The 26,678-nt window shown below is 44.0% G+C and overlaps 1 protein-coding gene across 2 annotated transcripts in view; it reads left to right on the top strand.

The window, feature by feature from the left end:
* SPECC1 (sperm antigen with calponin homology and coiled-coil domains 1) overlaps positions 1-26,456 on the top strand; it is a 260,851-nt gene extending 234,395 nt beyond the window's left edge. For both annotated transcript variants that reach the window (XM_075263737.1, XM_075263738.1), the window contains 2 exons: positions 24,927-24,986; positions 25,460-26,456. In XM_075263737.1, the coding sequence (XP_075119838.1) occupies positions 24,927-24,986; positions 25,460-25,549 (150 nt within the window). In that variant the 3' untranslated portion in view covers positions 25,550-26,456. The remainder of the gene's footprint in view (positions 1-24,926; positions 24,987-25,459) is intronic.
* Positions 26,457-26,678: the final 222 nt, after the last annotated feature.

The following is a 26,678-nucleotide window of genomic DNA, read 5'->3' as shown; positions in this document are numbered from 1 at the left end:
AAATAAAACATTCAGGAGGATTTGTTAACTGGAAGAATGTGCAGTTCAGCAGGGTAGCGGTGTGTGCATGCAGTTATCGAGGGAGGCAGTGCAAAAAATTTAGGCAGGAGAAGAAAAAAATGCCGCAAAGTAAGAAACCTATCAAATATAGAAGGGTTAGTAGTTTATTTTTATCAATTAAGATAATGTTGTGAATGAAGAAAACAGAAATCTAAATCCCATCAATATTTGGTGTGACCTTTGCCTTCTATCAATTCTTCTCGGTACTTGTTTTTAGCTGAACTCAGCAGGGAGGTTGTTCCCGCCATCTTGGAGAACTAAGCACAGATCTTCTGTAGATGTCGGCTTGCTCCAGTCCTTCTGTCTCTTCATGTAATTCCAGACAGACTGTATGATGTTGAGATCAGGGCTCTGTGGGAGCCATATCATCATATCATCACTTCCAGGACTCGTCCTCCAAAGAGCAAAGGTCACTCCAAATATTGATGGGATTTGAATTGTCATTCACTTCATTGCATTAATTGACAAAAATAAATCATGAACCCTTTTTCTAAACAAACTTTATTTTGCAGCATTTCCACACCTGCCTAAAACATTTGCATATATATATATATATATATATATATATATATATATATATATATGGGTAAATATAGAAAGATTGAGTCTCTGTGAGTATATCTCCACATGGATGGGCAGGATAAGTGTCATTGTGAGCACTATCTACAGAATATGGATTACAGATTATAATCTGTGCCTGTATATGCTATAACAACAACTACTCTATAGCATTTTCCATCTATTCACATATGCATAAATGACAGTCACTAACAACTAATAGACACTAACAGTACATTGTATAATGACATCCAAATGTCCTCTACAATAGTTAACCCAAGAAATGTGCTTAGATTTAATAATCTAAAAACAGTATTGGAGAGCGGAAATTAAACATTAAAGGGGTTTTCCCATTTCAGGATAAAACTTGCTCCACTTTTCATAGCTAATGCCAGGGTACCAATGCCAGATTGGTGGGATGACCCGATCACTGCTAGATTGTTGTGGGTTTCCCGACAAGCAATGGAGATCCCAGTAGTTGGACCACCACTGTTATCACTTGTCCAGTGGATAGTTAATGATTGACCTTGAAATTCTCCCCTAAGATACATTGCATTAGCTGGTACAGAGTTCAAGGAACCACCATCACAGAGCTGTAAATGAGCGGACATTGACCACCTCAGGTATATGCAAATCTGACTTCCATTATGTAATTAGGATGCCATCATCATGGAACATCATGGAAGTCAGATTTGCATATTCTTCCCATGTTCCTTTGCAGTGGAGCGGTCATGGCTTAATAAGACTCCACACACCTAATTGGTGGTCTCTCCCTATGGAGTGACGATATCCTCTATCTGTAACCCAACTCATTGCCTATCTGAGTGCAAGGAGTCTACAGTTCTCCACTTGTGCAGGGGTTTCATGAGATTCACCTACTCCCCTGGGGAACAAGTCTGAGCCTGGACACCTACAAAGTGTAGGATTAAATGAATGTTGCAAAAAAAAAAATAAAAATGAGGAATTTTTATTTGACTGTGGAGCCAAGTGTTTCATTTTTTTCATAATCCTAAAGACAAGGAGCAAATTCACAATTCGCATAAGTCAGGTCTTCTTTATTTCTATAAAATGCTGACAAGGTGACAAGAGATTTCATGGCTAACCTGTCACCGATTGCTGTGTTAGTTCTTTCTGTTTTTTAATATTTAATCTACAATAAAATATAGAAAGGTTTGAGAGCACATTCATAATAAAATTATGAACATCTATATTCAGGTTATCCCATTCATGGAGGGCACAAAGGTATTGTTGTCTTTTATTATGGATTTTTTTATTGTAATAGGTTTTACATATAGTAGGTTATACATATTAAGGACAATGAGCTATGTTTCTGTCTATAGCAAGTTATCAAAGAAAATCTAACCTGCACTAGAAAAATACAGAAACATCAAAATTGGTTACTGATCTTTGGGTTCAGAGAGTAGGTAACCATTTGACTTACAAACATGAGGGTAACATGATGCTTCCTTGACATGAAATACATGACCAAAGATTGGTGGGCCCAAATCCATTATTGGGTTCAGTACTTGTATATATGTGTCCTTCCTTACCTGTCCTCTTAGACTGAGATACTATATCCCGAGATAAGTAGCTACAAGATGACAGTCTTGAAAAATTGGTGGCATTAATTGAGTGTTGTGAGTAACAAAAAAGGTTTTATTTGATCAAAGCTGGTCATATTATGCCAGTCCATATACAGTCCTATGAAAAAGTTTGGGCACCCCTATTAATCTTAATCATTTTTAGTTCTAAATATTTTGGTATTTGCAACAGCCATTTCAGTTTGATATATCTAATAACTGATGGACACAGTAATATTTCAGGATTGAAATGAGGTTTATTGTACTAACAGAAAATGCGCAATATGCATTAAACCAAAATTTGACCGGTGCAAAAATATGGGCACCTCAACAGAAAAGTGACATTAATATTTAGTACATCCTCCTTTTGCAAAGATAACAGCCTCTAGTCGCTTCCTGTAGCTTTTAATCAGTTCCTGGATGAAGGTATTTTGGACCATTTCTTTCTACAAAACAATTCAAGTTCAGTTAAGTTTGATGGTCGCCGAACATGGACAGCCCGCTCTCAAATGATCTGAAAACAAAGATTGTTCAACATAGTTGTTCAGGGGAAGGATACAAAACGTGGTCTCAGAGATTTAACCTGTCAGTTTCCACTGTGAGGAACATAGTAAGGAAATGGAAGACCACAGGGACAGTTCTTGTTAAGCCCAGAAGTGGCAGGCCAAGAAAAATATCAGAAAGGCAGAGAAGAAGAATGGTGAGAACAGTCAAGGACAATCCATAGACCACCTCCAAAGAGCTGCAGCATCATCTTGCTGCAGATGGTGTCACTGTGCATCGGTCAACTATACAGCGCACTTTGCACAAATAGAAGCTGTATGGGAGAGTGATGAGAAAGAAGCCGTTTCTGCACGTACGCCACAAATAGAGTCGCCTGAGGTATGCAAAAGCACATTTGGACAAGGCAGCTTCATTTTGGAAACAAAAATTGAGTTGTTTGGTTATAAAAAAAGGCGTTATGCATGGCGTCCAAAAAGAAACAGCATTCCAAGAAAAACACATGCTACCCACTGTAAAATTTGGTGGAGGTTCCATCATGCTTTGGGGCTGTGTGGCCAATGCCGGCATCGGGAATCTTGTTAAAGTTGAGAGTCGCATGGATTCCACTCAGTATCAGCAGATTCTTGAGAATAATGTTCAAGAATCAGTGACGAAGTTGAAGTTACGCCGGGGATGGATATTTCAGCAAGACAATGATCCAAAACACCGCTCCAAATCCTCAGGCATTCATGCAGAGGAACAATTACAATGTTCTGGAATGGCCATCCCAGTCCCCAGACCTGAATATCATTGAACATCTGTGGGATGATTTGAAGCGGGCTGTCCATGCTCGGCGACCATCTAACTTAACTGAACTTGAATTGTTTGTCCAAAATACCTTTATCCAGGATCCAGGAACTGATTAAAAGCTACAGGAAGCGACTAGAGGCTGTTATCTTTGCAAAAGGAGGATGTACTAAATATTAGAGATGAGCGAACAGTGTTCTATCGAACTCATGTTCGATCGGATATTAGGCTGTTCGGCATGTTCGAATCGAATCGAACACCGCGTGGTAAAGTGCGCCATTACTCGATTCCCCTCCCACCTTCCCTGGCGCCTTTTTTGCTCCAATAACAGCGCAGGGTAGGTGGGACAGGAACTACGACACCGGTGACGTTGAGAAAAGTAGGCAAAACCCATTGGCTGCTGAAAACATGTGACCTCTAATTTAAAAGAACAGCGCCGCCCAGGTTCGCGTCATTCTGAGCTTGCAATTCACCGAGGACGGAGGTTTCCGTCCAGCTAGCTAGGGCTTAGATTCTGGGTAGGCAGGGACAGGCTAGGATAGGAAGGAGAAGACAACCAACAGCTCTTATAAGAGCTAAATTCCAGGGAGAAGCTTGTCAGTGTAACGTGGCACTGACGGGCTCAATCGCCGCAACCCAGCTTTCCCAGGATCCTGAATGGAATACACTGTCAGTGTATTCCCGTATACCCGATATATACCCCCGATACCCGTTCCAACGGTGTGCCCCCCCACCTTCACCCCAGAAATACCCTGCAAGTCCCCTAGCAATAGAATTGGGGCTATATACACCCACTATTTTTGCTACTGCCATATAGTGCCATTGTCTGACTGGGAATTCAAAGAATATATTGGGGTTACGTGCACCCACAATTTTTACTACTGGTATACAGTGCCAGTTTCTGACTGGGAATTCAAAGAATATATTGGGGTTACAAATACCCTCATTTCTTGCTACTGCCATATAGTGCCAGTTTCTGACTGGTAATTCAAAGAATATATTGGGGTTACGTGCACCCACAATTTTTACTACTGGTATACAGTGCCATTGTCTGACTGGGAATTCAAAGAATATATTGGGGTTATAAATACCCTCATTTCTTGCTACTGCCATATAGTGCCAGTTTCTGACTGGGAATTCAAAGAATATATTGGGGTTACGTGCACCCACAATTTTTACTACTGGTATACAGTGCCATTGTCTGACTGGGAATTCAAAGAATATATTGGGGTTATAAATACCCTCATTTCTTGCTACTGGTATATAGTGCCATTGTCTGACTGGGAATTCAAAGAATATATTGGGGTTACGTGCACCCACAATTTTTACTACTGGTATACAGTGCCAGTTTCTGACTGGGAATTCAAAGAATATATTGGGGTTACAAATACCCTCATTTCTTGCTACTGCCATATAGTGCCAGTTTCTGACTGGTAATTCAAAGAATATATTGGGGTTACGTGCACCCACAATTTTTACTACTGGTATACAGTGCCAGTTTCTGACTGGGAATTCAAAGAATATATTGGGGTTACAAATACCCTCATTTCTTGCTACTGCCATATAGTGCCAGTTTTTGACTGGTAATTCAAAGAATATATTGGGGTTATAAATACCCTCATTTCTTGCTACTGGTATATAGTGCCATTGTCTGACTGGGAATTCAAAGAATATATTGGGGTTACGTGCACCCACAATTTTTGCTACTGGTATATAATGCCAATTTCTAACTGGGAATTCAAAATGCGCAAGGCTCCTGAAAAGGTACGTGGGCGAGGTCGGGGGAATGGTTCTGGGGAGCAAGGTAGCAGTGAAGCCACAGGGCGTCCCGTGCCTACTCCTGTGGGGCAGCAAGCATTGCGCCACTCCACAGTGCCAGGGTTGCTTGCCACATTAACTAAACTGCAGGGTACAAACCTTAGTAGGCCCGAGAACCAGGAACAGGTCTTGCAATGGCTGTCAGAGAACGCTTACAGCACATTGTCCAGCAGCCAGTCAGACTCTGCCTCCTCTCCTCCTATTACCCAACAGTCTTGTCCTCCTTCCTCCCAAAATTCCCAAGCTTCACAGAACAATAACCCCAACTGTCCCTGCTCCCCAGAGCTGTTCTCCGCTCCTTTCATTGTCCCTCAACCTGCCTCTCGACGTCACGATTCCACGAACCTAACAGAGGAGCATCTGTGTCCAGATGCTCAAACACTAGAGTCTCCTCCATCTCCGTTCGATTTGGTGGTGGATGACCAGCAACCCACCCTCATCGACGATGATGTGACGCAGTTGCCGTCAGGGCATCCAGTTGATCGGCGCATTGTGCGGGAGGAGGAGATGAGACAGGAGTTGGAAGAGGAAGTGGTGGATGATGAGGACACTGACCCGACCTGGACAGGGGGGATGTCAAGCGGGGAAAGTAGTGTGGATGTTGAGGCAAGTGCAGCACCAAAAAGGGTAGCTAGAGGCAGAGGCAGAGGTCAGCAGCTTAGGCGAAGCCAGGCCACACCCGGAATCTCCCAAGATGTTCCAGTTCGTACCCAGCCCCGAAAAACTCCCACCTCGAGGGCACGTTTCTCGAAGGTGTGGAGTTTTTTCAAGGAATGCGCCGAGGACAGATATAGTGTTGTCTGCACAATTTGCCTCTCGAAATTGATTAGGGGCTCTGAGAAGAGCAACCTGTCCACCACTTCAATGCGCCGTCATTTGGAATCCAAGCACTGGAATCAGTGGCAGGCAGCAACGGCAGGACAAAGGCCGCCTGCCGTTCACGCCACTGCCACTGCCTCTGCCACTGCCACTGCTGACTGTGCTGGCGATGCACTCCAGAGGACGAGCCAGGACACCACTTCATCTGCCTCCGCCACTTTGTTGACTTCTCCCTCATCCTCCCCTGTTCCTGTCTTATCTCCTTCTCCTGCACCATCAAAGGCACCATCAGGCGCTTCTTTACAACAACCCACCATCTCTCAGACATTGGAGCGGCGGCAGAAATACACTGCTAACCACCCACACGTGCAAGCCTTGAACGCCAACATCGCTAAACTGCTGGCCCAGGAGATGTTGGCGTTCCGGCTTGTTGAAACTCCCGCCTTCCTGGACCTGATGGCAACTGCGGCACCTCGCTATGCCATCCCTAGCCGTCACTACTTCTCCCGGTGTGCCGTCCCCGCCTTGCACCAGCACGTGTCACTCAACATCAGGCGGGCCCTTAGTTCCGCGCTTTGCACAAAGGTCCACTTGACCACCGATGCGTGGACAAGTGCATGCGGACAGGGACGCTACATTTCACTGACGGCACACTGGGTGAATGTAGTTGAGGGATAGCATCCGATCCGTCACAGCTGGAGAGTAGGTCCACACATCTGTCCGCTTCATCGCGTTTAATGGAGGAGGAGGAGGAGGAGGAGGAAGAAGAGTTGTCCGATGATGTGATGGTGATACAGGAGGCTTCCGGGCAACTTCGAATCGTCCCATTGTTGCAGCGCGGATGGGTAGACATGGAGGATGAGGAGGAAATGGAGATTGAACTTTCCGGTGGGGCCAGAGGAGTCATGCCAACTAACACTGTGGCAGACATGGCTGAGTTCATGTTGGGGTGCTTTACAACCGACAAGCGTATTGTCAAAATCATGGAGGACAACCAGTACTGGATCTTTGCTATCCTTGACCCCAGGTATAAAAACAACATCTCGTCTTTTATTCCGGTAGAGGGGAGGGCCAATCGCATCAATGCTTGCCACAGGCAATTGGTGCAGAATATGATGGAGATGTTTCCAGCATGTGACGTTGGCGGCAGGGAGGACAGTTCCTCCAGTAGGCGACCAAGTTCTCACCGGTCCACACAAACGAGGGGCACACTGTCTAAGGTCTGGGACACCTTGATGGCACCCCCTCGCCAAAGTGCCGCCACAGAGGGTCCTAGTGTCACCAGGCGTGAGAAGTATAGGCGCATGTTGCGGGAATACCTTTCCGACCACAGCCCTGTCCTCTCCGACCCCTCTGCGCCCTACACGTATTGGGTGTCGAAGTTGGACCTGTGGCTTGAACTTGCCCTATATGCCTTGGAGGTGCTGTCCTGTCCTGCCGCCAGCGTCCTATCTGAGAGGGTGTTCAGTGCAGCCGGTGGCATCATCACTGACAAGCGCACCCGTCTGTCAGCTGAGAGTGCCGACCGGCTCACTTTGATAAAAATGAACCACCACTGGATAGAGCCTTCATTTTTGTGCCCACCTGTGTAAAGCACCCCAACATGAAACTCCATGTCTGTACTCAACCTCTCCAATTCCTCCGCATCCTCATACTCATCCACCATAAGCGTTGCACAATTCTGCTAATACTAGGCTCCCTCCAACATGATTTCCCCCAACTCTGCTGGTTAGAGGCTCCCTCCTCCCTGATTTCCACCAACTCTGCTGGTTAGAGGCTCCCTCCACCCTGCTTTCCCACAACTCTGCTGGTTAGAGGCTCCCTCCACCATGAATTTGCCCAAACTGGGCTGGTTAGAGGCTCCCTCCACCATGAATTGGTCCAAACTGGGGTTTTTAGAGGCTCCCTCCACCATGAATTTGCCCAAACTGGGCTGGTTAGAGGCTCCCTCCACCATGAATTGGTCCAAACTGGGCTGGTTAGAGGCTCCCTCCACCATGAATTGGTCCAAATTGGGGTTTTTAGAGGCTCCCTCCACCATGAATTGGTCCAAACTGGGCTGTTTAGAGGCTCCCTCCACCATGAATTGGTCCAAACTGGGGTTTTTAGAGGCTCCCTCCACCATGAATTGGTCCAAACTGGGGTTTTTAGAGGCTCCCTCCACCATGAATTGGTCCAAACTGGGGTTTTTAGAGGCTCCCTCCACCATGAATTGGTCCAAACTGGGCTGGTTAGAGGCTCCCTCCACCATGAATTGGTCCAAACTGGGGTTTTTAGAGGCTCCCTCCACCATGAATTGGTCCAAACTGGGGTTTTTAGAGGCTCCCTCCACCATGAATTGGTCCAAACTGGGCTGGTTAGAGGCTCCCTCCACCATGAATTGGTCCAAACTGGGGTTTTTAGAGGCTCCCTCCACCATGAATTGGTCCAAACTGGGGTTTTTAGAGGCTCCCTCCACCATGAATTTGCCCAAACTCTGCTGGTTAGAGGCTCAATCCACCCTGATTTTCAAAACAAATGTTGGTGCCAACCTCAACTTACTACAAGGGCCAAATTCACTGCTGGTGACAAGCTCTCCTCACTGCAAGTGCCAAATACACATGTTTCAAGGTGTTTTCCTACTGTCAGAGAGGTGGTATTGAGTGTGTAAAGTGTGTAGTTGTTAGGCTGTGATGTTGGGGTAATAGAGGGTCTTTGGTGTGTTAGATGCCCCCAGACATGCTTCCCCTGCTGTCCCAGTGTCATTCCAGAGGTGTTGGCATCATTTCCTGTGGTGTCATAGTGGACTTGGTGACCCTCCAGACACGGATTTGGGTTTCCCCCTTAACGAGTATATGTTCCCCATAGACTATAATGGGGTTCGAAACCCGTTCGAACACACGAACAGTGAGCGGCTGTTCGATTCGAATTTCGAACCTCGAACATTTTAGTGTTCGCTCATCTCTACTAAATATTAATGTCACTTTTCTGTTGAGGTGCCCATACTTTTGCACCGCTCAAATTTTGGTTTAATGCATATTGCACATTTTCTGTTAGTACAATAAACCTCATTTCAATCCTGAAATATTACTGTGTCCATCAGTTATTAGATATATCAAACTGAAATGGCTGTTGCAAATACCAAAATATTTAGAACTAAAAATGATTAAGATTAATAGGGGTGCCCAAACTTTTTCATAGGACTGTATCTCGAGCCAAGAGGAAAGGTAAAGAATGTATGTCATTTTATCCTGAAGAAGATTTGTTCAAGTCTGGCAAAGTCTTCAGCATCAAAACACCACAAAACATATACTTGGGGCTCACTTGGAGGCAGAGGGTTTTATGTGCCTAGAAAAGTCAAAGTTCAGGATCATTTTATTTCCCCAGATGACCCTACACATTTGGTAATGAAGTATTCTTCTGGCATCCACCAAGCCTAGATTTGTTTGTTGGACAGTCGGATGTTCAGATGGACAATCATTCCTATCTCCAGAGAAAGCATTCATGTTGTTTCACAGTACACTGGAGGTGTATCTAGGCTTGGGTGTAGATGCTCAGGCATGAAGTCCAATCCATGTAGTCCTTTGTTTTTGTTCTGATGTAGCCAAGTCTTCTACAGTCTTGGATAGGCCTATTGTATGTGTGATAGTACCATGAAATGGACCAACCTTATAAACTCAGGTATTCTGATCCTAAAAGACAACCCCCTATGAGCCAGATTTCAACCCATCATTCGAGTAGTCGATGTGTAAGGGGGCGTTCACACTACCGTCTGTGTCCGACAGGTAGTGAAGGAAGGGCACGGAGTGCAAATGAACGCACCCGATCGCCATTTAAATAAATGACAGGTGTCATGGACACAGCCAGGGTCGGACTGGGGTGTCTAGGGCCCACCAGTGGAATTGTTTCTAGGGGCCCACCATCAAGACCCCTGCAGACCAGCGATACCGAGACAGGGCAGCTAAACATGTCGGGAGCCATGCAGCTCACCTGCCATACGATGTGCAACATCGCACTACCTAAACCTACTGCTACACACTGTATGGAAAGTGAACAGTGCAGCTCCTAGAAATGTTACCATTACCTGTAGCCATGATGTCCTGGAAGAGCTGATCTGCAGAGGTCCTGGCTGTTGTATCATCACAGATGTAATATTGATGGCCTATCCTAAGGACAGACCATGAATATTACAAAGATGGATAAATCCTTTAAAGATTTGTCCAGGAATTGGAGCAACCCGTGTGCTGGGAGGGAGGTGTAAACTAAAAAATAAATCAATAGAAAGTGCCTTCACCTGTCCCCTTACTCTGCCAGTGTCCATTTAGTCTCGTGCCGGCACCTCCTTGCTGGGAGTCCTGCATCTCATGTGATCACTAAGACTAATTAGGTGCAGGATTTCCAGAAATGAGGCCATGAGACCAAACAGACACAGGAGGGGACAACGAGGTCCTGGGGACAAAAACTCAATGAAAAACACTGCGTCTCACTGTTGCGCCTAATCCTTAAAGAGGACCTTTCACCATTTGGGGTACATGCGGATTAATACACTGCTTGAAAGCCGACAGTGCGCTGAATTCAGCTTTCCCATTCTGTGCCACCGGTGAAGAGCTATTGGTGCCATTACCGTAGCTCTTCACTGTCAGAAGGGCGTTTCTGACAGTCAGGAACGCCCCTTCCTCACTGTAGCGTCTATTGCGCTGTACTCTGAGAGGGGGTGATCCTTACCGCCCAGCCATGAAGCTGAGCAGTGAGGAATGCCCCCCCCCCCCAGTCCCAGTACTTGTTTATCGACGAGCATTATCAGGAGGGGAGAGGGCGTTCCTCCCCGCTCACAGTACAGCGCAATAAACGCTACTGTGAGGAGGGGCGTTCCTGACAGACTGTCAGAAATGCCCTTCTGATAGTAAAGAGCTACGGTACTGGCACTGATAGCTCTTCACCGGGGGCACAAAACGGGAAAGCTGACAGTGTGCTGAATTCAGCGCACTGTCGACTTTCTAGCAGTGTATAAAACCGCATGTGCCCCAGGTGGTGAGAGCTCCTCTTTAGCATCTCAAAATACTGTACACCACACTATAAGGACAAGGCCTAGCACAGCGTCCCACAGCCAAAAAGCGCTGCAGGAAAACCCCCGGCAGCAACACATCAGTTTTCTTGCAGCACTTTTTGCAGAAACTCCACAGAGGTTTCCTCTGAGGACTTTCTGCTTCCATTATACCTATAGGGACACTGTAGGTGTTTCCGTAGGTATAAGTGCTGCGATTTCCAATAACTGCAAGTTCCTTAGACACTCATACATATACATTCATATATACTCACACATATAATATATATATATATATATATATATATATATATATATATATATATATACAGGTATATATATAATAGCATATATACATTTGTCCTAATCCTAATAAGGTTTGTGGGTTTGGATGTTTGGGGGGGGAGGAACCGGAACATGGGGGGGAGGGAACCTGTGAGCGGGAGGGGCGGCTGCGGTCGCACCGCAAGGGAAGGCGGGCATGGGCACAGGCAGATGTACGGGGGGGAAAGGCGCATGGGCGCAGTAGCGCATGTATGGGGAAGGGACCTGGTGTGGGGGGGGGGAGAGCCCTGGTGTGTGGGGAATGGGGGGGGGGCAAGCCATAAATAGGGAGGGGGTCTGATGGCGTAAGGAGTGCGGCGGATCATAGCCACCATTAGTTCACTAAATATAAGCGGCTCAGCGCCGCAACCAACCCACAGACGAAGTCGCGGGCACATGCTAGTATACCATATATAAGTCAAATAATATACTTACATGAATACTATATATAGCCATACACTCATTCATATACATTATTATAGCACATATACATTTATATACATTCATATATAAGCCATATATATATACATATATGAAAACTATATATACTCACCTATATACATACACTCACACATTATTATAGCATACTGTATATACACACACATACCTGTATACAAACATACAGTCCTCACACAGTATACAAGACTGGGACCCCAAGCTTACAGATGCAGTGCTCAGTTTGGCAATGTAAAGGCATTGGTTCAGGGGTCCGACCAGGCCACTGAAAATCCCGATCGGGCCCCTGACCAATGCTTCTGCATTGGGTAAATGAGCACTGGTAGTCAAGGCTGGGGCCCACCGGGGGATTCCCCGGTTCCCCGGTGGGCCAGTCCAACCCTGGACACAGCTAGTGTCCGCTCCTAATGTCCGTGCCAGATTTTGAACGGACACTAGGAGCGGACACTACCTGTCGGACACTGACGGTAGTGTGAACGCCCCCTAATGTATATTCAGTATATTCAGATGTAACGTCTCTGACAGTAACAGCCGCCCACCAGTGGATCTGTCAACTCTCCGGAACTATAGACTATAACTATATTCTTCTCGTAGGAACTCTTCAGGAACATCTTTTCTATTGTTGTTATGTTATTGGCCAGGAGAAGGAATATTTTTTCACACCCACATTGTCCAATTAGTGCTATGATGAGCCGGGACGCCCCCCTCTGACAAGAGGAATGGTAACGCCCAGTTGTCAGCTATTTCATAGATATTCATTGGAATGGTAAAACCGAGAATGATTCTCTGGAGTTGTTATAAGGGGACTATTTACTAAAACCGTCGTGTCAGGGGTAGCGACAGGTGCTCTTTCATCCAGTATTTCTATCTCTATGTCCTGTGCATGTGTAAATAGACTATTTGGACAATTTATCACTAAATTCTTTGTTTTTCGAAGCAATATAAATGTAAATTTTAACCAGATCTCTGGCAGACAAACATTTATCAAATATTTGCTTGGGATGGATGTCATTAGGATGTGTGATGTCTATTGTACTCGAGTAGCACCCAAATAGCCATTTGTATAGCAGTAAAATAAGTGAATAAAGATGAGTAACTATAAGAAATCAGAACGTGTATGTAATAACCTACACTCACCGGCCACTTTATTAGGTACACCTGTCCAACTGCTCGTTAACACTTAATTTCTAATCAGCCAATCACATGGCGGCAACTCAGTGCATTTAGGCATGTAGACATGGTCAAGACAATCTCCTGCAGTTCAAACCGAGCATCAGTATGGGGAAGAAAGGTGATTTGAGTGCCTTTGAACGTGGCATGGTTGTTGGTGCCAGAAGGGCTGGTCTGAGTATTTCAGAAACTGCTGATCTACTGGGATTTTCACGCACAACCATCTCTAGGGTTTACAGAGAATGGTCCGAAAAAGAAAAAACATCCAGTGAGCGGCAGTTCTTTGGGTGGAAATGCGTTGTTGATGCCAGAGGTCAGAGGAGAATGGCCAGACTGGTTCGAGCTGATAGAAAGGCAACAGTGACTCAAATAGCCACCCGTTACAACCAAGGTAGCCAGAAGAGCATCTCTGAACGCACAGTACGTCGAACTTTGAGGCAGATGGGCTACAGCAGCAGAAGACCACACCGGGTGCCACTCCTTTCAGCTAAGAACAGGAAACTGAGGCTACAATTTGCACAAGCTCATCGAAATTGGACAATTGAAGATTGGAAAAACGTTGCCTGGTCTGATGAGTCTCGATTTCTGCTGCGACATTCGGATGGTAGGGTCAGAATTTGGCGTCAACAACATGAAAGCATGGATCCATCCTGCCTTGTATCAACGGTTCAGGCTGGTGGTGGTGGTGTCATGGTGTGGGGAATATTTTCTTGGCACTCTTTGGGTCCCTTGGTACCAATTGAGCATCGTTGCAACGCCAAAGCCTACCTGAGTATTGTTGCTGACCATGTCCATCCCTTTATGACCACAATGTACCCAACATCTGATGGCTACTTTCAGCAGGATAATGCGCCATGTCATAAAGCTGGAATCATCTCAGACTGGTTTCTTGAACATGACAATGAGTTCACTGTACTCCAATGGCCTCCACAGTCACCAGATCTCAATCTAATAGAGCATCTTTGGGATGTGGTGGAACGGGAGATTCGCATCATGGATGTGCAGCCGACAAATCTGCGGCAACTGTGTGATGCCATCATGTCAATATGGACCAAAATCTCTGAGGAATGCTTCCAGCACCTTGTTGAATCTATGCCACGAAGAATTGAGGCAGTTCTGAAGGCAAAAGGGGGTCCAACCTGTTACTAGCATGGTGTACCTAATAAAGTGGCTGGTGAGTGTATATTGTAGTGTATGTGCTGTCCTATAGGCTCCCCACATTGGTTTATCTTGTTGGATATCTTCACAATAGCCAATTGGAGGATGTATTGCTGGCTATGTGTTAGGTCTAGAGGTGACAGTGTTTCTTGATTTCATCATCACATAGATGACCTCCATGACACTTCAGATGTGACTTGTATGTAATACAGATGCTTTACGAATCCCCGCTCTGATGTATTATTGTAATTTTATCTGACCACTGCATTGTCAATGATCCTGCTGGGAAAAAATAAACTCTCTAAGACAATATTGGAAATACCCAAATGCAACTTGACTCCAATTAAAATTTGACAGCCACTGGATACAGAACTCTGGTTCATTTTTGGAAAAAACAGTATGGCGACTTCTGTTCTTTACTGTTACCGTATGTGGTTCCTGTGGCAAGTCCTCTAGGCAAACCTAAATCTGTGACTCTTTTCTGACTTTGATGGCTGGCAGACTGTCCATGATAAAATTGTGACCCTTGCCCTTTGAGCATCTCAAGGGAGAAGATTTATGATACATATCGCCTTCCACTGGCCAGAATGGATAAAATGAACTGTTTCATGGCAAAATATCAATTGTTCAGCAGGTTATAGTGAAGTGTTCTATAGGGGAGGCTGTGGAATAAGAAGGGTCATGATTACTATGTAGGAGGCAATGACAGAAATGATGGGAAGATTGTTTCCACAGATATGATGTGAACAAGTACTTTTGACAGTCTGAGCCCAGATACAGAAGGAAACGGAAATGTACAGATGGGCTATGGCTAATAAGTGTGATGAGAAGTTGCAGAAAGGCCCAATTCATCCTTGTACCAGAGCCTGTGAGCTTTTAGTTATACCCCTGTGCTCAACAATGGCAGCCAATTCTACGAGATGATAGCAGGCCCTGGCAGCCTCTAACTTCTGAACCAGAAGTTTAACAGGGTTATCCACTTTCTTATATTGATGGCCGATCCTTAGGATAGATCATCACTATTAGGTCTATGATGGTCTCACACCAGGAGATCCTGGCAAATCAGCTGTTTTAGGACAGCTCAGCTCCCAGTGATGGGTACAGGCTGGGAGCCACACTGCTTACTCGCCATGTAAGCATAATGGCAGCCTTATATACTACAGCAGTGTCCCAATGAAGCCACTAATACATTTTGTACGACTTATGAGTAGCAGTTTTCCCGACATGTAAATCTTTTTCCGAGAGCTGCGCAAACCCAACCCAAAGAAGCAGATCTGTGGTGGGTCCAGGTGCCAGATCCAAACAGATGTAACACTCATGACCTATCCAAAGGATAGACTATCAATATTAGAAATTGGATATCCCCTTTAAGGTATTTTCCTGTTCCTCTTCCTTGGCTCTGATCTTGACCCGGACCTCAGTCTTGGATTAGGTTCCTGTTTTATCTCTTAACCTTGTTGACTACTTCCTGTGGTTCTTCTCTTGTATCAACCTCTAACCTGTTTCCTGACTACGGTTGTGTCATTTTTTGGCTTCCTGACTTTTATTCCATTGACATCTCTTGAGATTGTTTCTGACTTTGTGGTAAGTCTGTTCCTTATGTACAGACACTGCAGATTCTATTCTGGGGACTGTGACATGGAAACCTGACTGGGAAAAAAATCATACCCATGTGCTAGGGACAAGGGAGAAGAACAGAGAGATCCGCACCACTGTCCAGCCGGCTCCAAATAAATTGCCAATTAGAGGGTAGACATAATATTTTCACTATATATGGTTTTTCTTTTCAGAAGATTTGTTGCTTTCCATCATGTAATGCTATGTAGCTTGTGTTTACTGTTGTAAAGTTATTAATCTACATGTGACACCTCTTCTTGCCATCGGCTACCTCATCCATATTATCGTCTTACCCTGCTAAAACTGGTCATCCACATATCATATGTGCTGGCCAAGTCTAATGGATCAAAGTGTTGAAAGAGACAAGGATTGGATGTTATTCAATGTAATCCTTTATAAATATATAGTAGCCATTTACCCTCCTTTGCATATAGAATAATACATTATATGGTACTAAATGTGTATATTGTGACGTGTCAAGGAACATGGTTATCAATGTCTATATTGTATATAAAGACAACTTTACACTGTGATCACCTCTTTTCGTGCTTTCTCTCGTGCTGCACCCATTCTCTAGAATGCTCTTCCTATTCTAAACATTCAGAATCTCCAAACCTATAAATATAATACATTTTCATTTCCTTGGCCACGTTTTCCCACATATCTCTTAACCTGCCCTAAGACACTTCCCTGTGTAATAATACACACTTGTGTACCTGTTAAGTGACAGATATGGGGTAATGATCTCTTTAGGTACGATAAATGCTGGCTATAAATATGTATATGTTCCTTTCTATTTTCACGCTTTCTATAGTTTATAAATATTTCCCCTATTTACTGAGCTGGGATGTCTCCATTGACCATGTGTGCTATAGAAATAACACCTACTGTCCATTTAGTCACTTTCCTGGTATTTTTAATGAGTGCTAACAATGTGTTAATGAAGCAATTAAAGCGCTGACATTAGAAATGTGTGGTTTTAATAGTCCTTTGCGGACTCCTCCACCTCTATAGGGGATTGGTCATACAAGGTGGGAAATAGGAGTTTACCGTACTTTTTGCAAGCAGTAACATGCCCCAGGTCCAGCGAGGCACTCAGCCAACTCCTCATGTTTCATGATTGTGTTGATCGCTGGTATGGCAATGTGTCAGTTCTCGAGAATACAGACTGTATTTATATTTCATAATCTATTCATTATGTGAGGAGTATCAGATTCTACTTTGTATTATATTATCTAATAGTAGAACCTTCTCCTAAATTGTTTCAATTTAATCACATGAAAAGGTTTCGTTCCGTTGTAAATTGCTTTCGTTACCTTTTCAGTGTTGTTTTTTTGCCACGTTATGTTTCTCATTGGTCATCACCGACTACCCGAGAAGTAGTTTTATAGTCACAACTAATATATCTATATCTAGATGTAAAGTACAATGGCAGCACGTCTGTTCTCACCTTTACTAAAGTGGGTGCTGTGACAAATTGGAAAAATTCCAATATGCCCAGTGACGGAAAGTTAAAGGGCTGTTCTAGTAAGAAGTTAACACGTATCCACCGCATAAATGATGACGACTACAATGGTGGGGATCTGACTGCTGGCACTATAGCAGTTAAAGGGGTTTTCTGGGCTTAAAATATTAATGATATATCCAAAAGATAGGCCACTAATATCAGATAGGTAGGGTCTGGACACACACCACCCCCATCAATTAGTTGTTCTTATCAGTCAAGTACAAAAAGTGGAGAAGGAAGCACAGAGCGCCGCTCTCTGCGTAGTGGCAGAACTGAGTCACTGCAGTTTTGGTCCTTTTCACCTGGTCTGACGCTACAGAAAGAATAGATCTGTCTGTTTTCTGCTCCATTCTCTATGTATCAGAAGCTGAGGATAGCTGATCTGTGAGGGTGCCAGACCCCACTGATCTAGTCTTGGTGACATATCTTTAGGAGAGAAAAAAGTTTTGTGACGGCACTCCAAAATTATATCTGCCAAGTGTTTTATTAGCACGGTCACATAATACACGATGTGTTTCGCAACGTATCAAGAACAACACGCAGTCCCTGCTTACCACCCACCAATGTCTTACCCCCTGTTTTCAAAGACATCGTACTGCTGCACCTTACAACATCTGATCTATGCCTGATGAAGGGACTTGTTCCCAGTACGTGGCAATACAATCTGACAGCTATGGATAATTGAACTCCACAACAGGTGTTATGTGACTGTGTTAAACACTTAGCAGATATAATTTGGGAGTGACATCTCAAAACTGTTTTCTAAAGCTACAATTTTGGGAGTTTGGTCCTTTCGTGAATGTGCACTCGTCCTGAGCTGTAGTCACTGACCTGTACCCCTCTCACTACTTGGATATCTTTAGCATTATTTTTAACTTGGAAGAATTCTTACTACCCATGTTATTGGAGGTTGTAGGCTCCCTGAAAAGGTGAATCTTCAAGGTTCTCTTAAAGCTTGTGATAGTGGGGGACAGTCTTATGTGTATCCAAAACTTGATTAAAGGAGATAGTCCCTTCTCACCGTTATCATAGTTAAGGATTCTTTGCGGTTACAGCAGTGACACTGTGAGACTTTCTGGCTTAAGAACCTATGATGGTTGATGTATTAAATGAGTTCAACCTCCACACTGGTGCTCAGAGGCGCAGCTATAGGATGTGCAGAAGTAGCCATCGTTACTAGACTTTGGGGTCTAAGGGGGGTCTATACACCATAAGAACACACCAGTATTTTATATAATATATGATATGTGGGGCGTTCTGGTACAAATTCCACATTGGGACCCATGAGCTTCAAGAATGCCACTACTGGTGACAGGCTGTTGTCACCAGAAGGCAATTTGTCTTATTTCCTTCTAGGAAATCTGGTATTACAGACAAATGTGTGACCAAACAATACATGGTTTTACCAAGTCTGCCAGAGCAGCTCTCCACTATGGCTCCACCCAAGCAGGGGACCCCACTCTGATGTCCATTTACCGTATTTGGAACAACCCCTTTAAGTCTTCTGAGATATTCCTTTCATATATTCAGATGTTGAATCCACTTGGATAGCTCCATAGAGATGACTTAATAGGATTTACTACCTTATTACACTTTTATATTAGGTGTAATGTTGTGAATTTATATTTTTTACTTTTCATGATCATCATATGATTTTCTGTCGGCTGAATCCACTTTTTATGCTCCGGGCTGTAAACACTGAGCTGTAACTCATAAAATTTTTAGTATTCTCAGGCCATAATTATTAACCACAAAAGCTATAATAAAGCAACATGTCTGTCATCTTTCTATGATTCAAACCACTGATCTTGATCTTTCTGTGTACATCTAACCTCCAGCTCACAGGCGCCAACATGGTTTATGAATCTTATGTCACCTCTCAAATGAAAGTATAAATATGAGGAAACCCTAGACATACATGTGAACTAATAAAGCCCGGGGTCGCTGCGGACAATTAGATCCAGTCTGCAACCGGCACCAGGGTTCAGTAAACACACTGCTCTGTTACTGGGAGACCAGTCTCTCCTAGCTGGTATAATCATCGTTTCCTGGAAGACGAGGTTCTCTCCTTATCACAGATCGTCTGTTTCCCACGTTTTAGAGCTGTGAAGGCCAAAGACTCTGAAGACACCGAGGACAAAGAACAAAATGGCTAACTAGTACCACATAGGATTTACTAGCCCCCTCCTCTCTCCATTCTATAACTGATGCTGAAAGAAGAAGATTTGTTTCAGAATTTTCCGTGTCTGAAAATCAGTTCCGTTCTTCTGAATAAGGTCCATGTGAACATTTGGGAATCAGAAATCTTGTATGTTTATTTTATTACATTATCCAAAAATAACTATCAGACGGAGTTCAGATGGGGGAATTTGGAGCTTATTTTGAGGTTTGATTCTGTCTTAAAATCAGCTTCAAATTCCATCTGGAATCTGTTTCCAAATGTTTTCAATGACACAGTGACAGATGCCACCTACTCAACCTTATTGCATATTATACGGTTGATTCAGCTACAGAATCTATAGCGTGAGACGACCCACTGATTTGCACTATTGTTTCTGAGGCTAGTCAGCAAGTAAACACAGGAATGGAATTTGGAGAGGAATCTGAGGCAGAAATCCATCTCCATTTCCTCTTCATGGTCCATTGTAGAAATGGCCCCATCTTGTGTTCTACATTATGTTCACGTGTGAACATAGGAATGGGAAATTAATTGGATGTTCTTATACTTCTCCCTTCTGCTCTTGGCTTTGGCTCAAAAACGTAGCAAAATCCGCAACAAAAAAAGCTGCACTTCCGCAACATGGGGCCTCAGCATAAGATTAAATTGACAACTGGGTGTTACCATTCCCTGTTACCAAATTCTAAACCATCAGTTCATAAAGAAAGAGTTTACTTCTTTTTTTATGGGATTTGATGGGACAGATGTAGATAGAAGGCAGGATGGAGCTGGCAGAGTACCTTAGTCTGGATTCAGACAGCCATAATATGTCCGTGTAAGGCTAGGGCTAAACATTGATGTTGGCAGCAACCACCTTAAAGAGGAGCACTTGGGCACGTGCGGTGTAATACACCACTAGAAAGCCAACAGTGCGCTGAATTCAACGCACTATTGACTTTCACGTTCTGTGCCCCTGGTGAAGAGCTATTGGTGCCGGTACTGTAGCTCTTCACTGTCAGAAGGGTGGTTCTAACAGTCAGTCAGGAACGCCCTGCCACACAGCAGCGTCTATAGCGCTGTACTTTGAGAGGAGGTGTTGCTTACCTCCTAGCGATGACGCTGAGCGGTGAGGAACGCCACCCCAGTACTTGACTATGCACAAGTACTATCAGGAGTAAGGGGGGCAGCGTTCCTCACCGCTCTCACATTACAGCGCTATAGACACTACTGTGAGGAAGGGTGTTCCTGACTGACTGTCAGAAACGCCCTTCTGACAGTGAAGAGCTACGATACTGACACTGATAGCTCTTCACTGGGGGCACAGAATGTGAAAGCCGATAGTACGCTGAATTCAGCACACTGTCCGCTTTCTAGCAGTATATAAACTCGCATGTGCCTCAGGAGGTGAAAGGTCCTCTTTAAGGATTAGACAGTATAAGCAGAGTACCAACAAAGTGAATGAGAATTATTCTTAGGATAGGCCATCAATTAAAGATCGGCAGAGGTCTGACACCCGGGTCTCTGGCTGATCAGTTCTTTGAAGAGGCTGCAGCTTCTTAGAACATACAGTGATGTACCTTGGTAAAGCAACTGTTCTTGGTGTCACACCTCAGGCCATTCACTTAAATGGGACTAACCTATGGTTAGGCCATGTGAACAAAAAATGTGATGTCACATGGCCTTTGAAGCGGAAATAATGATTTGGGAAACCTTCAAACAGCTGATCCATGGGGGTCTCAGATGTCCGACCTCCAAGTGTCAGATCTTCAATTGATGACCTACCTTGAGGAAATAATCAGTTAAAAAAGTCAAGAAAACTCCTTTTACCAATGTAAGTGAATGGAGTTGCACTGCAACCTAGGAGATGTTGTATCCATGACTGCCATGCAAAAAAAATTGAAGTGAATGGGATGTGTTTTGAAGCACTTGTGTATGCATGTCTGAATGAGCGGAGCGTAAACTCCGTGTGAAGGGGCCCTAAGGGTCTAATATAGCAGCATTGTAAGTGTGTATGTGTGTGTATATATATATATATATATATATATATATATATATATATATATATATAATACACGTTAACTCTGAATGGTTGACATGTGAAGAGAAACACTTTTGTTAACTACAGTAACAAATGACATGTCCATCCATTGTACTAGGTTTGTTTGGTGGGTCTGGTTTCCAGTGATGTTCTTTCTCCTGTCTGAGCATTAAACGTGGGGTCAAGGGTCTTGTGATAGACATTTCCTTCTCCTCTGTAGATTCCTTCACATGGACACTGTCTATTTCTTTTCTAAGTGATCCATAACATTCTTTAGAAAGCAAACAGATCAAGTCAAAGAAAAATATAATAAGCATTGTGGGAAATGGGGCAAAACAAGATTGTATCGCCCCATGTTCTCTCTATGGAGTGTGATAAATTCCTCAGTATCAGAACCAGAGCCGGTGGTTGTTACACTAATGTGATTGTACATGTTCATGTTCCTTCTGTGAAAAATAGAGGTATAGTTCTCGACTCCCCGTACACATACACACTTGCAGTTGCTTGGCTCAGGTTTTTTGACTCCCTGTACACATACACATTTGCTTGGCTCAGGTTTTCTTCTCCAATGGGGAGGAAGTCACTACAATACTCCTCTGTCAGCAGCTGATATCTGGCAGGAATAGAAGATCTATAATGTTGAAATTTGGCTGCCCTCATACACATTAGATGGTTGGTGATGGCGCTGAAATCATCTGGTCTGGCCAGTGTTTACCTAATGCTTACGGACGGACGCCGTTATACACGAATTCCACGCCATAAATGTGCTTGTATATATTATGACATGGGCTGTCTTATTTGTTTCACCATTATCTGGGCAAACCTGTCCCCACCACATCCATTCTGAAGAATCAAGCAATATGCATTAGCTTGCAAGCTATCAAGCTATCATTGTGTCTAGACATAATGGAGACAGCGTTTTCGGAAATCAGGAGGAAATGGCACGTTTGACAGAATAATAGAAAATGCGTCCAAGTCAGAGCAAATTTTACATTTGAAAACATGTACATTATACAGAACTCAGATTTATAGTATTCTAGGTATTTGTTCTGCCAACCAAGCAAAAGTTTTCATATACAGTAATGTGCAAAAGTTTTAGGCATGTATAGAATAGTGCTGCATCGTAAGAATGCTTTCAACAATAAAAGTGTTAGGCCGGGGCTCCACGTGGCAGAAACGCCGTAGCAAAAAAAGTGGCTTTTTACAACCACTGCATAGTGGATGGGATTCTAAGGAAACCAATCCACACACTGCAAAAGAAGCCGACATGATGCAATTTCCGAAAGAGTCACGGCATGTCACTTATAGAATTATATACCTACGCAAACGCCAGGGGTTTCCCTATAGGTATAACGGAAGCAAAAAGTCACCAGAGGAAACCTCTGTGGACGTTCTGTGAAAAGCGCTGCAGGAAAAACCACAATGCATTGCTGCCACAGTTTTCCCACAGCGCTTTTTTTGCTACGTGGGGCCTTATTCAATTTTGTCAATGAACAAATTGAAGTGAAGGAAAGAGAAATGTAAATCCCATCAACATGTATGACCATTGCCCTATAGAGGAGAGTCCTTGAAGTAATGATATGGCCCCTACAGATATAGCCCTGATCTCATCATCATCCAGTCTGTCTGGGAATACTTGAAATAACAGAAGGATTGGAGCAAGTCTACATCTACAGAAGATCTGTGCTTAAAGGGGCTCTATCAGCAAAATCATGCTGAAAGAGCCCCACATATGCGTGAATAGCCTTTAAAGAGGACCTTTCACCATATCCGGGCACAGGCAGTTCTATATACTGCCAGAAAGCTGACAGTGCGCTGAATTCAGCGCACTGTCGGCTTTCCCGATCTGTGCCCGGTGTGAAGAGCATACGGCCCGGTACCGTAGCTCTTCTATGGTCAGAAGGGCGTTTCTGACCATTAGCCAGAGACGTCCTTCTGCCTCGCGGCGCCAATCGCGCTGTGCTGTGGAGCCGGGAGGAACGCCCCCTCCCTCTGCTCACACTGCTCGTCCATAGACTAGCATTATCAGGAGAGGGAGGGGGCGTTCCTCCCGGCTCCACAGCACAGCGCGATTGGCGCCGCGAGGCAGAAGGACGTCTCTGGCTAATGGTCAGAAACGCCCTTCTGACTATAAAGCGCTACGGTACCGGGACCGATAGCGCTTTACACCGGGCACGGATCGGGAAAGCCGACAGTGCGCTGAATTCAGTGCACTGTCAGCTTTCTGGCAGTATATAACACTGCCTGTGCCCAGATATGGTGAAAGGTCCTCTTTAAAAAGGCTATTCAGGCACCGTAAATGTTATATTAAACTACCCCCCAGTTTTAACATAAAACCCTAAAAAAGAATGTGATCTACTTACGCATCGTGTACGCTGGGCGGGCATTCAGGGTGTGTCTTCTTCTTCATCCACGCCTCTTCTTCCTCCGATGTCCTCCGGTCCCGTCCTCCTCCGGCGCTCACGAACTGACACTGATAAAAAAAAAAATGGCCTGGGCGCATGCGCAGTAGCATGTGGCTTCTACTACAGCTACTGCACATGCGCCCAGGCCATTTTTTTTTTATCAGTGTCAGTTCGCGAGCGCCGGTGGAGGATGGGACCGGAGGACATCGGAGGAAGAAGAGGCGTGGATGAAGAAGAAGACACACCCTGAATGCCCGCCCACAGTGCACAATGCGTAAGTAGATCACATTCTTTTTTAGGGTTTTATATTAAAACTGGGGGGTAGTTTAATATAACATTTACGGTGCCTGAATAGCCTTTTTAAAGGCTATTCACGCATATGTGGGGCTCTTTCAGCATGATTTTGCTGATAGAGCCCCTTTAATTCACCAAGATGGCAGGAACAATTTTCGTGTTTTGTTTAGCCAAACCTGTTCAGCCATTCCAAAGATATAAGCCCTTTTCATGTTGATACAAATTAAGGTCTACTAGCCAGGCCTAGCTGGTGACTTATGACATTGGGCATTTCCTCTTTAAAAATTCAGATTTCAGATTCTGATGCAGTTTTTGAAGCCAAAACCAGGATTGGATCGTAATGGGAGTGAATGTATAGAGGACAGATCGTGTTTTTCTTTTCTTTTTTTCAATCCATTCCTACTTTTGGCTTGCATGAGAAAAGATGGAGGTGTGAACAGACCATAAGGGATTGCAGGGATTCTAGAGATTCTGCGTACCTCCATATCAGCCCGTGTACAGGCTTTGTTGTAAGCTTGATGCTTATAATCGCTAGAATTTTGGTCAACACCATAAATCATTTCATGTTACATAATCCGTTATAAGTGATAGATATGATATCTCGGTATAATACGTCCCTTGTTCATGTCATGTATTTCTTTTATTCTACAGAAGAGAAACCTAATGCTGGCTTTTCAGGCAGCCGAGAGCATAGGAATTAAAGCCAGTCTGGTGAGTACAGAGACGTTATCCATCAGATGTTGTAACCACTTCCCATAGCCATACCACATGGGGTGGCCATCTTGCTGGCCTTCTCTTTTGCTCTGTTAACAGCATTTAGTGATATGCTTTACAGCATAGTCCTGACCACAGGCAGCAAGAGACTGAAGCTGATACATTGAGGCCTATAGGAGAGTTTTCTACACATGTTATATAAAATGTGACATCATAGTGGATTCAATGATGGGTCACTACGACGGTTAGAGGTGTGAACTTCTATTGTAATACTGTCTGTCTTGTTTATAATGTAAGTGAGGTGACTGTTTTAATGAAAACCCCTACAGACTTGACATGTATACGTTTTAGGCTTAGTGGCCACAGGGAATTTTTGGTGACAAATTCCCTTTAATAGAAGACTACATGCGATTTAGATCTGTGGTTTGACATGGTTGGCTTTATCTCTCTCTTATCAATTTTCTCTGCAGGAGCTCAATGAGTTGATGTTCACAGATCGCCCAGACTGGCAGAGTGTCATGCAGTACGTGTCTCAGATCTACAAGTATTTCGAGACATAAAAGAAGGCTGTGAATAAGAAGACTGCTACGGAGGAAGCACACATTCACTTTATTGATCAGGTCTATCTTGATAAGAGCAGATCTTCACACTGTAACACCAAGGTGTGGCTGCCAATTGCATACACGTTGAGTCCTTGGATCCTGGTGCTGACTGTATAACATATAACATCCCAGTCCTTACATTATCACATGTGGGGATTGTAATGCTGCCCTCAATATACCCTACCACCTCAATCATTCGCCTCGGGCATGGATACACCAATGAAAGTCCTACAACACTGCGTCATGGTCCTTGTGAGAACCCATGCTATGTATTTCTGAGGGTCCTGAGCCACCAGGTTCACTAGCAGCGATGACGGACATTATTTTCTGCAGGTTACAGAAAAATGTGTATGCATTACTGTATCTTACAAGGAACACTTGCCATTTGAACACTACTAGCCAGATTGCTAATGTCTATTACACAGCATATAAGGATTTGGGGTATTTTTAGAAGAGTTGATGTATGTAGGTGAATGGACGTATGACACCCGGAGAGGACGCTGATTTGGTAATGGTCACCTCATCTGTTTTGCATGAGATGCACACGTTCATATCGTACAAGATAATCTGGGAGAAGTGCCATGCTTTAGTAACGAAAACATTTCCTAATGTATTAACCTGTTCACTACCAGCAGTCACAGCAAGAGGCTTTGACGCAGATGCAATGGAGTTTACTTTCCTGAATAACATATGCAATTCCCATACAGTACAGGGGTCAGTCACGTAACCTGTGTGTCAGTATTACCATGGGCAACAGCCTGTGGTGACATTTTTCACTTTGGATTGCTTCTGTCGATGGTTGCGGAATATTGTAACTGAGAGGATGGTTATCCCTTTGAAATAAAGTGCAACTAATATTAAGTGTTCAGCAGCTTTTTCATGTATTTACTAAGTAAAGAATTATGGATTAAAGATCAGATTATAAATTTGTATGGTTCATTCACACATCCTACAAGGCTCCATACAACCTTTGAGCCATAATATGGCATCCATAGACTCATATAGAGCTCTGCCGAACTTCTGCTTGCCTCTGGATACCTACAGATGTATGTTGAACAATTGGTTAAACTGATTTCAACTTCTTCAA

This window comes from Leptodactylus fuscus, chromosome 2, assembly GCF_031893055.1.
Source record: "Leptodactylus fuscus isolate aLepFus1 chromosome 2, aLepFus1.hap2, whole genome shotgun sequence".
NCBI lineage: Eukaryota > Metazoa > Chordata > Amphibia > Anura > Leptodactylidae > Leptodactylus > Leptodactylus fuscus.
Note: the sequence above shows the minus strand (reverse complement) of the source record. Positions and strands in the feature narration are given on the sequence as shown.